Source organism: Miscanthus floridulus, chromosome 3, assembly GCF_019320115.1.
Source record: "Miscanthus floridulus cultivar M001 chromosome 3, ASM1932011v1, whole genome shotgun sequence".
Taxonomy (NCBI): domain Eukaryota; kingdom Viridiplantae; phylum Streptophyta; class Magnoliopsida; order Poales; family Poaceae; genus Miscanthus; species Miscanthus floridulus.
This window is the reverse complement of record NC_089582.1, coordinates 140883435-140900546: the sequence shown is the minus strand read 5'-3', so window position 1 is coordinate 140900546 and position 17112 is coordinate 140883435. Positions and strand designations below refer to the sequence as shown.

Sequence of the window (17112 nt, the reverse complement as noted above, 5' to 3'; positions counted from 1 at the left end):
TCAACTGGTCGGACCGTTTGATTCATAGACTCTGTCGCCGACCAGTTGATCGAACTGTTCGCCGGTCGTTTCTACTCAATGCTCACTTCGCCACCGATCAGTTGACCAGGCTATTTGTCGCTCGTGCTTCATCGCCAGCTACGCCGGTTACTCCTCAGCGCTCGGATTCTTCATGCTCGAGGACTAAGTGGGCACACTTCACCGCACGGACGTCGTCAGCTACATCGGTGCTCGGACCTCGCCGCCTATGCCGAGGACTCCTCGTTCCTCGGTGCTCGGACATCGCCGCCTATGCCAGGGACTCCTCGGTGCTCGGACATCGTTAGTGACACCGGGGACTCCTCGCTCCTCGGTGCTCGGTCATCGCCAGCGATGCCGGGGACTCCTCGCTCCTCGGTGCTCGGTCATCGCCAGTGACGTCGGGGACTCCTCGCTCCTCGGTGCTCGGTCATCACCGCCTATGCTGGGGACTCCTCGCTCCTCGGTGCTCGGTCATCGCCAGCGACGTTGAAGACTCCTCGCTCCTCGGCGCTCGGTCGTCGCCAGCTTCACCGGGGACTCCTCCGTGCTCGGTCATCGCCAGCGACACCGGGGACTCCTCGTTCCTCGGTGCTCGGTCATCGCCGCCTACGCCGAGGACTCCTCGCTCCTCGGTGCTCGGACTTCGCCGCCTACGCCAGGGACTCCTCGGTGCCCGGTCATCGCCAGCGACGCCGGGGACTCCTCGCTCCTTGGTACTCGGTCATCGCTAGCGATGCCGGGGACTCCTCACTCCTCGGTGCTCGGACATCGCTGTCTACATCGAGGACTCCTTGCTGCTCGGTGCTCGGTCATCGCCAGCGACGTCGGGGACTCCTCGGTGCTCGGTCATCGCCAGCGACGCTGGGGACTCCTCGCTCCTTGATGCTCAGACATCGTTGCTTACGCCGGGGACTCCTTGCTCCTCGGTGCTCGGACATCGCTAGCGATGCCAGGGACTCCTCGCTCCTCGGTGCTCGGTCATCGCCAGCGACATCGAAGACTCCTCACTCCTCGGCGCTCGGTCATCGCTAGCTTCGTCGGGGACTCCTCGGTGCTCGATCATCGCCAGCGACGCCGAGGACTCCTCGTTCCTCGGTGCTCGGTCATCGCCGCCTACGCCGAGGACTCCTCGCTCCTCGCTCCTCGGTGCTCGGACTTCGCCGCCTACGCCGGGGACTCCTCGGTGCCCGGTCATCGCCAGCGATGTCGGTGACTCCTCGATGCTCGGTCATCGCCAGCGATGCCAGGGACTCCTCGCTCCTCGATGCTCGGTCATCACCAGCGATGTCGGGGACTCCTCGCTCCTTGATGCTCGGACATCGCCAGCTTCGCCGGGGACTCTTCGGTGCTCGGTCATCGCCAGCGATGCCAGGGACTCCTCGTTCCTTGGTGCTCGGTCATCGCTGCCTACGCCGGGGACTCCTCGCTCCTCGCTCCTCGTTGCTCGGTCATCGCTAGCTACGCCGGGAACTCCCTGGGTGGTCGGACATCACCGGCTACGCTAGGGACTCCTCGGTGCTCGGATCTTGCTATGTCTCATTAGTATGCTATCAAGCTGCTCCTTGCTGTTCGGATCAGGGTGCTAATCTTGGGTAGCGCGTCTGGGGTCTTGATACGCGCATGTCAGACGCAGCAAGCTTTCAGACTTTTTTGACCCTGCTACAAGATTCATTCTTCATCTTCCAGCAGGCTCAGGGACTAAGTGGGCACACTTCACCTTGCGGTGAATGTGCTTGTTCTCATCTCAAGGCTACATCTGGGGACTGGCTGGCTGCTCGGCTGGTCTTCTACTTTCTGACCCTAGCACCACGTGACTACGTCACCTACTATCAGGCTTAGGGACTAGCTGTGGGGGTATGGCCCCAAGACATGGGCTGCGCCCCCAGGGGTGGCCTAGTCCACAAGGTTAAGGCATGCACGGCGCTGCTCGGCGTGCACCACAAGACATTGTATAGTACCAAATATGATACTTTACTTGTAACCCTGCCCCTCTGGACTATATAAGGAGAGGCAGGGGTCCCCTAGCGGATAGGCTACATCAAGCTACTTGGTTGTCCAGATCAATACAATACATCAAAGACATAGGACGTAGGGTATTATGTCGATCAGATAGCCCGAACCTATCTAAATCGCTGTCTCTACGCCTTTTGTCACCATTCGGTTCCTGATTACGCGCACTCCCACCGACAAATCTATCATCGCGGGATACCCCTTGGTGGACTGTCGAGCATATTCTATCGACAGGGACCTGGTTCTCCACCTCGTCCAGAGCAATAAGGACTGCCACAAGCTCTCCCCGCCTTGGGAGGGGTCATACGTCGTCGCGGAAGTACTCCGGCCTGGCACCTACAAGCTGAAAACCATCGACGATGAGGTCTTCACCAATGCTTGGAACATTGAGCAGCTACGCCATTTTCCCTTAAATAAACACATACTTTCTCTTACCAGTTTTGTCATCAAAATCCTCGATCTTTTGTGACATCCAAGCCCTGCAAGTGCGAGGGGTCGGACCTCACTCAGGGGCTGGTATGAATACGTTTATCTTGCATACATTCTATGTGTTATCTTGCAAACATTCTCTATGTTTTCTCTCTTTTCTCATGGTAAGTCCTAAAGGCTAGGATTTCGAGAACAAAATCTGAGTATAACTAGTAGGACTATGAAAAACCCACACCCCAACGGCTATGGCGTTCTTGCTCACTAGCGTGATTAGAATTGGCTCGCCTACACTCCGAGCTTTTGTGACCTTAACTATGGGAAGGGTCGGAAGGCATTAAAACTCTTTTGCCAAAAAGAGGGAGAAGGGCTGAAAAGCTGTTTGCCATAACAAAATTTGAGAACATGTTTGTTTTTGCACAAGTTCATCACTTACAAAGTGATTTCATCATGAAAAGGGACTGATATATTCATAAATACAAAAGACTGTTCACACGGGGGCTCCCCCACAACTTAAACGATTACATTTTCTAACCAGTTCTATTCTAAATAGTACTACGGTCGCCACGCCACGCTCTCCATTGGCGACGTCCTACCGCTCCGCGGGATCCTGGAGGGTGCCGTCATCTACAACGTCGAGCACCACGTTGGTGATCGTGGTGTCTTCACCAGGGCGTCCAGGGACTACGCCATCGTGATCAGTCACAACCCTGACAACAGCCTGGACGGGGGGCGCTGTCCGCCAAAGAACGGGCGCCATGGCTGATGGATGTCTCTAACATCTCATCAAACTTCATGAACTGGCCGATCTGAGCGGATGCAGGGGCGCAGCACCCCATCGACGCAATCCTGGGTGGCTTCCCCACCAACAAGGCTCGCCCAGAGAAGATTTGCCAGAAGTGGTCCTCGTATGGCTCCACCCCGACGAGGGCCTCACGGACGACGACAAAGTCAACGACGCTCATCACCATCCAGTGCGCCTCCTCCTTTGGTGGCAGCAGCCCCTTCTCGGCGAAGGCGGCTAGCACCATCTCATCTATGTTGCATGACCTCTAGCTTGACATCACGCTCTGAATTCATGAATGGATCTATGAGTTCTCCTCTCCCTCGCATTACCCTCTCTCACTTAGGAACCGCCGCGACATGCGAACACGTTTAGTAAGGAGAAAGGAGGAGAGGTAGTAGCTCGAGAATAAGCGAAGGAGTGGGACAAGAATCCCTCCCTCGCCCTATTTAAGGAGGAGACACAACAGTTGAAGAAAGGTGAAAGGTTGGGATGAAAAACCCACTTCCTTCCCCTATTCAATGCAGATGGGAATTCGATGGGACGCGTCTAGACCGATGGGACGTGCCTTGCTCAACGAGATAGCACCAGGTCAAACGAGATGTGGCTTGGGCATGGCCCACCACTACCGCACGCCGGCATGAGAAACAAGGCGCGCCCGCATGCAGACGACTCTCCGCTTCCCCTTGCAGGACCTGGAAGGACCTAGTGACGAAACATCCATCAATGGGAGCCCAACGGGCCTCCTGGGTCGATCGGACAGCCTAGGTGAACACCGAACAAATGGCCACCAAAAGATAAGCACATTTGTTTACTTACTTTGCGTGTCAATCTTACTATCGAGCCTCCGACCCCTGCAACGGTAGGGGCACGGACATCCCTCGGGGGCTACCGAGAGTGTCTACTTGATTACACATTCTCTATGCCCGACCCTTCCTTACATTTAAAAATCGGAGGCGCGGTGTGCGGGTGTCAAACTTTGAGTAAAACTGGACGAACCGCTAGACCCTACGCCGTAGCGGCTATGACATTTTTGTTCACCAGCATAATCGAATTCACAGTTCCTCGTACCCTAAGCTTTAGCATCCACCATCTCGAGAAGGGTTCGAAGGGGTCTGTCTGTGGAATCTCCTTCAAGGAGAAGCTATCAGGTTGCCTAAGCCAATCAAACGGCTCGGATCGCCACCGAGGGATAGAAAAGAAAACTTGTGATGCTCATGCAGGTTACGCTGGCCCCGTCGCAAACGTCGGACCTGAACCCCGCATGGACATGTCTGGTAGGAGCTTCCCATCGCTCACGCCACCGAGGTAAACATCACCGACCCTCGCTTTCATTTCCATTATACCATACATACATCCAAGCGTTGTATATGCAATTGCTGCATCCCAACGTTCGCGTCGCGTCACGAAGCGGTAGTCGCCTCATTCAATATGAGTGGCAACTGACTGAGGTTCGAAGGCCAGCCCATGAAGGGCTTGAGGCCGCCTCATGTCAAACAGAGCCAGGGGAGAAAATCCGAGATGAGCCCCAGCAGCCTTGCCCGACCCCGCTCAGAAGTGGACAGGGACATCTCGATCTTTCTCGTTCGATTCTAACCTTAAACTAAACCCACAGAATCTCCATCGAGGAGAGGCCAACGGGCCACCTGAGCCTATCGAATGGCTCGGGCATCTGCCAGAAGATGGGTTAAGAAGTAGTAGAATGCCACATGAGGGCTATGCTGACCCCATAAGCGGACGATGGACCCAAATTCCACATGAACATGCCCATTAGCGAGCTCATTGAGCGCGACACTCGATCCGTCGAGGCAAGTGTTGTTAGCTTAGCCCCTTTGGTTATGGAAACTAAGGACGGGGCGACGCGTGAAACATGGATGACCTCTATCAGACCCCAAAGGGCTCCGGGGATCAAGCCGCTCGATCCTAGATCGAGAGACCGAGGTTCAAAGGCTAGCCCATGAAGGGTTCATGGCCGCCTCACGTCGAACAAGAGCTAGGGGAGAAAACACAGATGAGCCACAACGGCCTTCGCCCAACCTGCATAGAGGCGGATAGGGTCATCTCAACCTTCTAGTTTAATCCAGCCTCTAGCCGAGCCTATAGAATCCCCATTGAGGGGAAATCTATTGAAAGGCGAGTTACGGAACAATGGAATGCCACCCGAGGGCTTTGCCAACCCTGTCACAAGCGACGAGACCAGATTCCGTTCAAACATCCCCGTTAGCAAGCTCATCGAGCGTGTCAATCGAGCCATCGAGGCAGGCGACGTCGCCTCAACCCCTCCAGTTATGAAAATGATGAACGGAGCGACAGTTACAAAACAAGCCAACCCTTGACCAAATCCTCGCCACGCGCGGGGGCTCGGGGAACGCCAGGCTTGCAATGAGACCAAACGCACGATCACAGAATGATAGCTAAAATCCTAAGTAAGGGGTACGTGCGAATACAAGAGTAAGTTCGCTACCCTCGCTTCAGTCTCTAGTAACATCTGGCCCCAACGACCGTAAGGGGTCGGATCTCACTCGGGGGCTGATAAAGGTATAAATACCTCATTTTTTTGAAACAGTCGCTGTGTCAGACCTCTTCCTCACGTTAAGGTTAGTGGCAAGGTTTGTGGGAACAAATAAATGAGCATGCCTGGTAAGGACTGCAAAAAACCCATGCCCCGATGGCTATGGCAACTTTGCTCACCAGTATAATCAAAATTCCCCTCTTATACACCTTGGGCCCTATGGCCTTAACAAACGGAAGGGTCAGATTGCATGAGCACCATTTTTCGAATGCAAAAAGGGAAGAACCAAAACAAACGAAACAAAATTGTGAATTTGTTTAACGAAACAAAGTTGTGAATCGGTTTTCAAAAAATGAAAGTGCCGACACTGGTCCAAGATTACAGATAAATGTCCATCGGACTCATTCGACTAACTACACCCTCTCAGGGAGAACCAAATCTTCAATTCTGCTCGCTAGGGTTTCCACAAAAGGAGTCACCGTCGCTTCTACGGCATCCAGCTTAGGGCGTTCATAACCAGGCGCGAAGCCAAGGCTCATCGCCTCGAAATCGATGTTGTCATCGTAATGCGAGCGAGGCGACGGTGAAGGTTTGGGTGATCCCTATGCGAAGAGCTTCCATCTCCAGCTAGCGCACCTGCGCCGTGATATCTGTGGCATGGGCCATGAGCGAGCTGGTTCCCTCCGCCTGCACCACCTGTAGGTCGTCGCAGACTATGCCATGGGCAACCTTCAGGATATCTAGCTCATTGCTCTCCACCTGAAGAAGACTCCTCATGTTGGCAAGATCTGTGCCTAGTCCGGCAGCTTCGCCCTTGGCCTCTAGCTTCTAGGCTCTTACAGTCTCTAGCTCAGCCTGGAGGGAGCTAATCCTCTATTATGCCTCATCGCGCTCTCGGATGGCCTGGTCACGCTCCCCGCATGTCGCGCCACGCTCTGAGCGGAGCCTCTCCATGGTATGGCGCAGCTCGTCTCACTTTGTGCATAGCCGAGCGATCGTCTTGGCATCCAGTTTCGCCCTCTGCTCTAGGGCCATGGACCTCTCCTCGGCTCCTAGCCGGAGATCCTGCTCCTTCTCAGCCTCGTCCAAAAGGTCGATGATCCGCTGGTAGGCCTCGGCATCCCGCTAGCGCCGCTCATCCCGCTCCTTCTGCACTTTGGCAGCTTCCTCCTGATCCTACCACGCCCTCTCTAATAGCTCATCAAAAGACTTCTCAGTGAGCTCCGCATCCCCGTGGGCCTTGGCCTCCTGCCATCGAAGATCATCTGCCTCCACGGCAAGGGGAGTCAACTCCGCCACCCTCTGTCAGAGCTGGACAGTCACATCCCTATGTAGCAATGCCTTAACGACAAGGCGGTCCAACCCTCCTTGTGTTCATGAAGGAACCGGGATTTCTCCCGGCTGTGACTTATAAGAGACTAAAAAAGGACGGTGGTCAGAAAACAAAAATAGATGAAGAAAAAATAGATCGAGAGGCAGGACCAAGAGAATACCTGGCCGATGGGAATGATTACATCTTGAAGGATGCCACTAGACTAGTTCAGAGCTTCCAGCGTAGCCATGAACCCCTCGCTGAGCTTCTCCTGCTCCATGCCCTCGACGACATTGTCGAGGGTGAAGAGTTCCGACGTCGGGTCCCATGGACTCACCTAACGGAATGGGGGCTCATCCCACACGGGCGGGTGGTGGACCTCTGATGGCAGGACCAGGGACAACTCCCTATCGATCTCCTCAGCAACCATCGTGGTGCCCGAGGCTCCCTAGGCCATGACCCCCTCGGTCCTACCCATGGCGGGCGTCATCTCTAGGGCCACCGGTAGCACGGGACGCACCGCTACCTCGGACGCCTCCACCACCGCTCGTAGCTGCGACCCATCCATCATAGCCACCATCACCTCTGCCTCCATTGGTGGGACCTCGTCTGGCTATGTCATGCCTATCGTGGTCAACGCAACGGGTGCGGCCGACAGCTTCACCCGCCCTAGCGTCGGCAGCGGCATCACTTCCGTTGCCGGTTGAGCGGCAACCTCCGAGGGCGCCTCCATAGCCTCACCAATAGCTTGACCCATAGAGGGCATGGGCACCACCATGGGCAGTGACAGACCGGCCGATAAGGCTGTGACGCGGGCTCCTCTCTCGCCCGAAATGGGGCGACGTCAGGCAGCTGCCCCTGCCTTGCTTGAAGGGTGAGGGTTTTCTTGGGCGCCAGCGCTATGGAAGTGCCTTGTCTAACCCGTCTCTCGACACTGCAGAGGAAACAAAAGGCGTGAGTCACTATGAAAAATAGAGAAAAATAGAGGAATCTGCAACTTACATCAGCATTGTTGGGCGGTGGAGATGTTTGGGGGATAAACCCCCAGCTCCCTACTCCACCTTGTCGGGGTGGGACCATTTTGAGCCCGTCCCATGCTCTCAGGCCGAGGGGCTCGCCTCCCTTGTATCTGGGGGCACAACGGCAGAGCCACGCCCCTCTCTCGGCACCACCCCCGTCGGCTATTTGGGGCACGACGGTGGATCAGCCCGCTCCCATCGGCTCTTGGGGTGCGGTGATGGGTCCGCCCATCCCCGTTGGTTCCTGAGGCACGGCGGCAAATCCGCCCGCCCCTGATGGTGTAAGGACGGGCCGTCGGTCCGGCCCGCCTCCTCCGTACGTGAAACGGGAAGAGTCCCTGTATTGACGAGTGGGTACCTGTCAGCGACTACCTCGTCATATTCCTCGCCACCGTCATCATCATTGTCACTGTCTGTCTCCTCTCCTTGCTCCTGTGCCAGCTGTTTCCGCTGCTTCTTCCTCCTTTTGACCTCATTCGTCTTCTTGTCCCAATCGACCGCGGTGCGATTCGCCGCCGCCACGAGCAGATCCTTCGATAGCGGAGCCACGCGATCCATAAGGATGAGCCTCTTCGGCTGGTCCCGCTATCTCAATATCAGCATCAAGGGGTTAGAAGTTTAGTTAAAAAAGAAAGCACGGGGAAAGAGAACTTACGAAGTCAATGTACCCCAATTCCGGCCGCATTGGGGGTGCCCCAGCACCGGATACACGAAATCAAGAACGACACTGGCGTCGTTCTTCGAAGGCTCCATCGCCTCCTTGATGCGCTGTGCCACTTTGGAGGGGAAGAGCGCTTCATTGACAAGCGCCGTCCCTTCAAGTGATGTTACGGGTGCCATCAGGTACAGGGGAAGCGCACGACTCATCAGCGGCGCCACCCTCCACGCGTGGTAGGCGCCGATGATCCCCGACCCCTTCACGCCCCTCTCCTTCAAAATTTGGAGGGTGGTGAGATGGTCTTGGATTTTCTTCTTGTCTTTATCCGAGACCCCCCACATTCTCCATGATTCTAGAACCTCTTCGATGAGGTGTCTGGTGAATGCTGGCAAGGGGACAGTTGCGTCGTTCTTGACGTAAAACCAATGCGAATGCCATCCCTTGTTGGAGGTCAACAGACGCATCGATGGGTACTCGTTGACCCGATTATTGCGGAGCGAGATGCCGGCGCACCCCATTGGCACGCTCAGCTCTTGCTTCTTCTCCCGCTTCTTCAAGAGGGTGACAGCGAAGAGATGCCACCACAGGTCGAAGTGGGGACTAATCCCCAAGAACCCCTCACACAGGGCGACGAACGCCGCAATATGTTGGACCCCATTGGGAGTAAGATGTTGTAGCTCCACCTTGTAGTAATGCAGCAGCCCCCGAAGGAACTTGTGGGTGGGGGTGGCGAATCCCCGCTCGTGAAAGCGAGCGAAGGACACGACGTAGCCTTCGATCGGCGACGGCACGTCTTCATTGCCGGGTAGCAGGCACTCCTCGGTGGCGGTCCACGCTCAAAGAAGGCCACGACGAACGAGGCCCTCCAGGCGCTGGAGGATGACATCGGATCTACACCACTGCTCCATTAGATGATGGGGGTGGTTGGATGCGAGCTTGACGGCGTCTGCGATGTGGGTGCGGGAGGCTCAGGCAATTGGTGGTGGAGGTTGTAGATGCAAAGGCGAGGAGGCATAGTACGAAATCCTGGGGGCGAACCCGTTGATTTTATAGGGGCGATGGATGCAAGAAGGGCAACCGTCAGCCTAGATCTCCATGCCTGCCATGATACACCACCACGTCACATCATGGGATATGCATCCGCGATCCCTATCCTTTCCCACCAAAGTCATGTCGGACGTTTCGCCTTCCTAGGTAGACCAAGACTCTTTTCCCGCAGAGGAGATACGGGTCAAAAAATATTTCTCTAGCCCGCCTGGGCCAGGAGTTTGAGGGCTGGCCCAATAGTTTCGATGGCCGTCCCAACGAGGGATGGGTCCGTGAGCGGCCAAACCTTAAGCGCACGGACCTCAAGGGAGTCTCAATTAGCAGTCGAGTCTCAACCGGGCTGACCCTGGACGAATCCCCACGAATGGGATACCAGGGCTCCCTTTAACTATCTAGTTGTCAAACACCAAATCTCACAGCCATACCCGTGAAGGATCCAAATTACCCCCCGGGCGATTCTATCTGAATCACCCGAGGGCTCGGGGGCTACACCCGTCCAGTGCGCTCGCGCGCACCCTCTGGCAAGTCAAATCACCCCCGGGTGATTCTATCCGAATCACCCGGGGGCTCGAGGGCTACTATCGGGGACCTAATACTGAGGTACCCAATGAGATAGAGCTAATAACCATCAAACGCTGATGCTTCCAAATAGATAAGAATGCAACTACACTTCTTGCCCGAACGACTGAAGATTGGCTCCGCCTTGCCCGACGTCCCGGGCTGGCTCCGCATTGCCCGACGTCTAAGGGCAGGCTCTGCCTCGCCCGACGTCCGAGGGCAGACTCTGCCTTGCCCGACGTCTAGGGGCAAGCTCCGCCTCACCCGACGTCCGAGGGTAGGGCTTTGCCTCGCCCGATGTTCTGAGCTGGCTCCGCCTCACCCGACGTTTAAGGGCAGGGTTCGCCTCGCCCAACATCCGAGGGTAGGCTCCGTCTCGCCCGATGTCTGGGGGCAAGCTCCGCCTCACCCGACCCCCGAGGGTTGGCTCCGCCTCGCCCGACCCTCAAGGGCTAGGCTCCGCCTCGCCCGACGACTGCACCCTACTCCTTCATAATGATGAGCACAGGGTAAGATAGGACATTCGAGTCAACCGCAGTACCAAGGACCATGCCCTGCACGTCTGCAGAAAAGTACCATCAGGATATGACGGGACGGGCACTTTAAGCCCTTCCCGGCCTAATAGAGCCCGAACAGTATTGTAGGCGCCGACTTTTGTCTTACAGTGTTGTGGGCGCCGCCATCAGCCCTCGGGCGCGGATCCTAGCATAAGCATACGATAACCACTACAATCCATGAGGGAAATCACATCATCTACAGTACGAACGTATAGTCACTTCCCGGTCTGCTCCCCATAGGGTCACGACTCGGTACCATGAGACGCCGCATCGTCCGCCGGAGTAGGATGGGACATGACCACTAGCTAACCGAAGCCAGAGCACGGCCCTATCAGGATCAACAAATATGCTATCCCTGACACCGTCTGTCATGTCAGCAGGGTAGGCTCAGGGAAAAAGGAAGACCCGGCACCTTCGAATGACCCTCTCTACCTCTGGTTTTTTTCTCTTTCTCCCATGTGTAATCCCTGCTCCCCCTTGTCTATAAAGGGAGGGCAGGGCGCCCCACTAAAGGGACGGATCGATTCAACACACATCACATACATACAACCAAGCAGCAACCGAGCTCTTGGCATCCTTTCGATCTTTACATCAGAGAACTAGGACCTGTCCCTCTCTCGACCGTTTGTACCCCATACTACGAATCTTTTTCAGTGCTAATAACACGAGCAGCAGCAAACTAGACGTAGGGACATTTTGCCCGAACCAGTATAAACCTTGTGTCCTTTAGTACATCACCCGGGCCTAACACATAACAAATATAAATTTACTAGTTGATGTTTGTTCGAAACACCGACAAGGGGCGGACCTAGGTAGTGCCGAATGAGGGCTTAAGCCGCCACTCAAAAAATTGTTTTCACTGATTTTGGAGTATTTTCACCATTGTTGCCCCACACAAGTTAATGACAAGTCTCCACAACAAGAAATGTGGAATTAATCTAATGATCGTCATTAGTGCGCCTCCAGTTAATTTTTATCTTAAGTCCACCCGTGCCCCTAAAAACACATGCATGCGTGTCCTGCCCTACGTCCAACTCCGAATACAGCAGGGATGTTTTACTATCGATGAACATATTACTTGTCATTGGAAGAATATAACACATTAATTTAATCTTGAATAAAACAGAAAACTGCGAGCAACTACGAAAGCCATGTACATGTTCCGTTATAACGAACCTAAGCAACCAAACTATTGCTCAATTCACATTTCATACATTATTTTTTCTGACTGAAGTTCTCAAATTTTGACTCAGACTTGTCTAAAACAAGTCATGGCAAGTACAGACTGCTTGCATCGTGAAAGCGAGTGTTTCCAGAAAATCTACAAAATTGCTGGAAATGTTGAATACGCGATGCCCCGTACTTTATAGTTGCATCTCAACACATGTATCATATTCGTTTTCGCTTGATCGTTTCTATGATGCTATTTTATTATAAAAAAATACTAACGTACTCCCTCCATCCCAAATTATAAGTCATTCCAAAAATCTTGGAGAGTCAAACTTTTTCAAGTTTGACTAAAATTATAGAGAGAAACACAAAGATTGATGACATCAAATAGGTATAATATGAAAATATAACTAATGAAGAATCTAATGATACTTACTTGGTATGATAAATATTATTATTTTATTATATAAATTTAGTCAAACTTGAAAAACTTTGACTCTCCAAGATTTTTGGAATAACTTACAATTTGGGACGGAGGGAGTAACCGATAAGCATGATACGTGTGTCTCACCCCATGCCCGCCTCCCGACGATCTAGTTGGCAGTTGTCGACGGACCCGCCCTGAAAAAGCCCATGACGGTCAGTGACCGAATGAATGAACGTGTGGCGTGCGTTACGGCGTTTCGTTTTCTCGGCTAAGCTGCTTGACACGTGGGCTAATAACTTAATTAACTCCTGACAGCGGCCTGCTGATCCAATGGCTGGACCGAAGAGGGCCCCACATGTCTGCCTGCCAAACCCCACCGCCCACGCCATAAAAATAGACCGAGTCCATGTCGCGGAGCCAGTGCCTTCGCGCAGTCGCAGAGACTAGAGAGACCAGCAGCGGCAGCAAAGCCACGGCAGCAGTCGAAACGAGCCTAGGCCAAGCCAGGGGGAGGGGAAGGGAAACCGAGGCAGGCGGCGGCGGCGGCGGCAGCGCAGGGCGTACGCGCTTCTCGTTTCGTCTCCCCTGCAGCCCAGGGGAAGGACGAGGGAGGGGGAGGCACAGCTTCGAGAAGGTCTGTACGGTCCAGGGCGTGAGGCTGGCGGCCGAGGGTCCGGGCGCTGCGGGCGGCATGGGGAGGGACGAGCTGCTACGGCGGAGCCTCGTGGCGCTGGCGGCGGCCGTGGTGCTCACGGGGCTGGCCACGGCGTCGCTAAGCAAGGCGGCGGCCACGTACGGCTTCGGCATCCTCGCCATCGCCGGCGTGCTGCTCCCGGACTGGGAGTTCTTCGACCGCGACTACTCCCAGTGGCTCACCCCCATGCCCGCCTCCCGACGCACGGCCGCGGCCGCGGCCGCCGACCGGGAGCACGACGTCTGGAAGTAAGACTCCCCAGCCTTTCCCTCCCTCCCTCCCTCCCTCCCTCTCTCTCCCCTGTTCTGTGATCTTTCGCCACGGTCTGTACGTCTGTGGAATTTATGTTCTTGGGAGGCTCGGGCAGTGCCAAAGATTGCTCGCTCTTAGGTTTCTCAAAAGTAGTAAAATTTTGGTCGTTCTTTTTTGGGGGGCACTCCGTACATAAGATCTTGCTTTATTTGGAAATCGAGTCGAGGTACAAAACCACAAATTGCGTCTTTGGTTTCATTCAGAATTCAGATGTAAGTTCTGCTCGTTAAAAGTACCTGACATTGAAACTCCAAGCCACTTCCTCTTTCCAGGATTCAACTTCTTAGACAAAACTCGTGGTTTTGATTTGTCCGGAAGAGAGTTAAACTTCTAATGCACTCTTGCCAGACAATAGTTAGGCATGTTTCTTCATATATATTCAGATTTTTCTGATAAAAGATGCATGTTGTTTTAAACAAAAATCTAGTAGATCGGTGAGGTACTCAGATTTGTTCCTGTTCCTGTTCCTGTGGATTCGACACAAAGGATCGAATGCATGTCGATCTCTGTATGGTCCAGAATATCATCGCATTAATTCGTGATCTACAATCATAACAATTGATGGGCCCTGAAGATACAATATGATCACGGAAACAAATCAAATTGCTTGAATGATATTTAGAAGAAAAAAAAATTGTCTCCCAGTAGCAGTGCCATTTGCGATAGGGGACTTGCTGGCCTATATAAACTAGTTTAGTTGCAGAATAATAGGGTCGTTGGCTGGTGGTCCACCTGCTTTCAATGCTGCTCGATCGCATAGGTTCAGCGGCATATTGCTTTTTTTTTTTTGCTACAGCACCTGGAGGTTGGTTTATGGTTGTGTCTACCAGTCTAGGAAACTTTTATGAGTCAAAATTATGTGGATGTAAGTTTTAGTCATTGATTATTTGCATGACCTGATAACAGTTGGGCTGTTGGTATTTTAAGTGGTGGATTAGGTTTGTAGTTGGACTATGAGCAGCTGAAATATCGCCTTTGGGAAAGGTGGAACAAGTCACTTCTTTTGACCTGGAAAAAACTAGGATAGTGTTTGGTTCACACAGATGTAACGCAACTTGATTACGGCAGGTAATAGGTTCCATTACTCAATGTTTGTTTCCGCGCTCCTGTAATCGAGTCCCTCCGGCAACCAATACCGTTCTATATAAAAGTGATACAGCTCCAAACCCGATGTAATCAAATACCGTTTTGTCGGTGTCTCCTGCAATCCTGTCCCCTTTGTGGTTTCCCATACCATTTCAGCAACCAAACAGCTCGCGATGATTTGTCTAGAGACGACCTAACTATCTTATGTTTTATTTTAATTAGTAAATAAAGCTCAAAATAAAAGGTTTTTTAGGTAATGGGGAAAAAATGTGGCTGCAGACCTCATCAGAGAAGAGGCATCAGTCAGTCCGCACTTATTACAAGAAACCCCCAGCTCACACACTGAGTTTTGAAATGAAAGGTGACTGTTACTTTGGTGCTGCTGATTGATTGGGCAATAGAATTCCAAGCATAACAGGTTTCAGCATAAGGTGTAACTGTAATCACCATTGAGAGATGCAAGTTGATCCTCAGCCCTTGCAACAACTTAGTATTTACTAACAACTTATCTAAATGAGAGCATAGTTGGGTACATTCCTGAATTCTCTAGACTGGTCTTCTTGATAGCTGAACGTAGTGTTTTTTTTGGTCCCATGCTTGTTACTTGTCAGACATTCAGACCTGCACCTCTTACAGCATTATAATTATTAGCACCCAAGATAAGTGATGATCTGATAAAGATTTTGAGTGGGTGTTCTGATCGTGTTTCAGCCTGGCGTCAATTTAGTTGTTCTGCTTGCTTGTATCTTTAAACATCGGGTGAAATCACTACCAATATGAACTACCATTGTCCAGCTGTTTACATATGTTGTTGGTTTATCTTTTTAGTCAGTGGGCACTAAAGTGAAGGGCAGTGTGTGGTGCAGTGAGTGAGACCAGATCTAACCTTTTAATATCTGGTGAAACCTGCAAATAAAACAATCCTTCCTTTGTAAACCTAACGTAAAATACTAATGTGGCAGCCATTTTTGTTCACTACTTTTATGTTGTTGAAAACAAGTGTATGGACAATAAGCATGTCTGTGCCCCTGCTGTTTTACAAATGATTGCACCATTTGGTTTCTGAAGTTCAACTTGGTGCCTAACAATGAGTATAGTTCGTGTCTTGACAATAGCTATAATATTCAGAGCAATAAGATTTACTTGACCCTGTCTGCATGAGGCTTTGCTAGTTCTAATTTTCTAATATCTTTGGTTCATGACTTATAGAAGTACTAACATTATTTCTGTAGTTGGAGTAGGCTTTGGTAGCTCACGAAAATCTGATGATAGTCTCTGAGGCTGGTTGGTGCTTAACTTTGTGATTTAATCAACGAAACTCGTTGAAAATTTCAGCCATGATTTGGCTAGACCAACATGGACTTTTATATCACCAGGTTGTTGAGCTTTCACCTAATTTCAGCCATGGTTTGGCATGAGAGTTTGACAGGTATATTTTGGAAACATCTGTGGGACATAGTTCCCATCAGTTCGAAACAACTGCAAATCGCGAGTGACCGCACGTTTATTGAAAATAAATGGGCATCAACACCACGGACTGTACTTGACTCTCTCATCATGCTTTGTGTTACCTTATCACATCGAGAAAACTAGGCCTACCTGCTTTCTTGATGACATCAAGAAGAATATTTTGCTCTGATAAAGTATGGATTGCCCCTAATGGTGGACATGTAGGCGATTACCGTCGAATGCTATTCTTCACCTTGCCTGTTCCCAGCATTCTTTCAGTGTTGCATTCAGTATGCGTGATACTAAAACATCTGTGTTGCATTCAGTATGCGTGAAACTAAAACAGCAACTTCTAGTTCTGCTTCAGATGTATCTCCAGTTTGTACTTTGCTATTAATCCAAATACTGACCTTCATTCCCTGTTTTCTTGGCTCCTACAGATTCAAGCCCTATCCACTCAGGGTGGCCATGCTGACGACGATCTACGGGTTCGGTCTTTACAAGTGGTGGATGTACGTATCTAGCTAGTGGGTCCTCCTCTCCCTCCTGCATCTCTTCCCCTGAGCGAAGTTCCTTTTTTTTAAGAAGAAAAATACCATGATAGTGCTTTGTCATATCTCAGCCATTGTTCACCGTGATCAGATGAGCCAGCTATATCGCCTGGCTAATACGCTGCTGATATGAAAAATCTTCTAATGGGGAACGACCCTCGACACAAGTTGGTGTATGTAATGTAACTAGCGGGTTTTTGTAATGTGCAAACGCCAATCATTTGTTAGCTGGAAACATGAATCTAGGTTTTATTCTTTATCCCCTTTGTCACTCTTGTGGTATTCCTTTCGTGCTGGTGCGGTTTCTCTTGGCCATCAACATAGCTTCTGAAGGTATGAACATGAATCTTAGTTTGCACAGCTCTTTTGTCCGCCAGTTACTTCTTCCCTGTATGTTCTGCCTACTTGGGTTTCTTTGAAATCAGTCAATCCCGAATGAACTTGTTTTGTCATTTCGTGAATTCGTGTGAGTGGTGTTCATAGGTTTAGGTTGGAAGCTAGGCGTCGTTTGGCAGGGAT

General features: G+C 51.9%; 1 protein-coding gene across 2 annotated transcripts; it reads left to right on the top strand.

Annotated features, from left to right (window-relative positions):
- The first annotated feature begins 12927 nt into the window (after positions 1-12927).
- LOC136542633 (signal peptidase complex-like protein DTM1) lies at positions 12928-16852 on the top strand. Of its 2 annotated transcripts, XM_066535154.1 has the most exons (3): positions 13061-13443; positions 16483-16554; positions 16665-16852. In XM_066535154.1, the coding sequence occupies exons 1-3, from the start codon at positions 13193-13195 to the stop codon at positions 16678-16680; spliced, it is 339 nt and encodes a 112-aa protein (XP_066391251.1). In that variant the 5' UTR covers positions 13061-13192; the 3' UTR covers positions 16681-16852. The 2 variants fall into 2 exon arrangements, with proteins under 2 accessions (XP_066391252.1, XP_066391251.1); XM_066535155.1 differs by having other exon boundaries at positions 12928-13443; positions 16483-16852.
- The last annotated feature ends 260 nt before the right edge of the window (positions 16853-17112 follow it).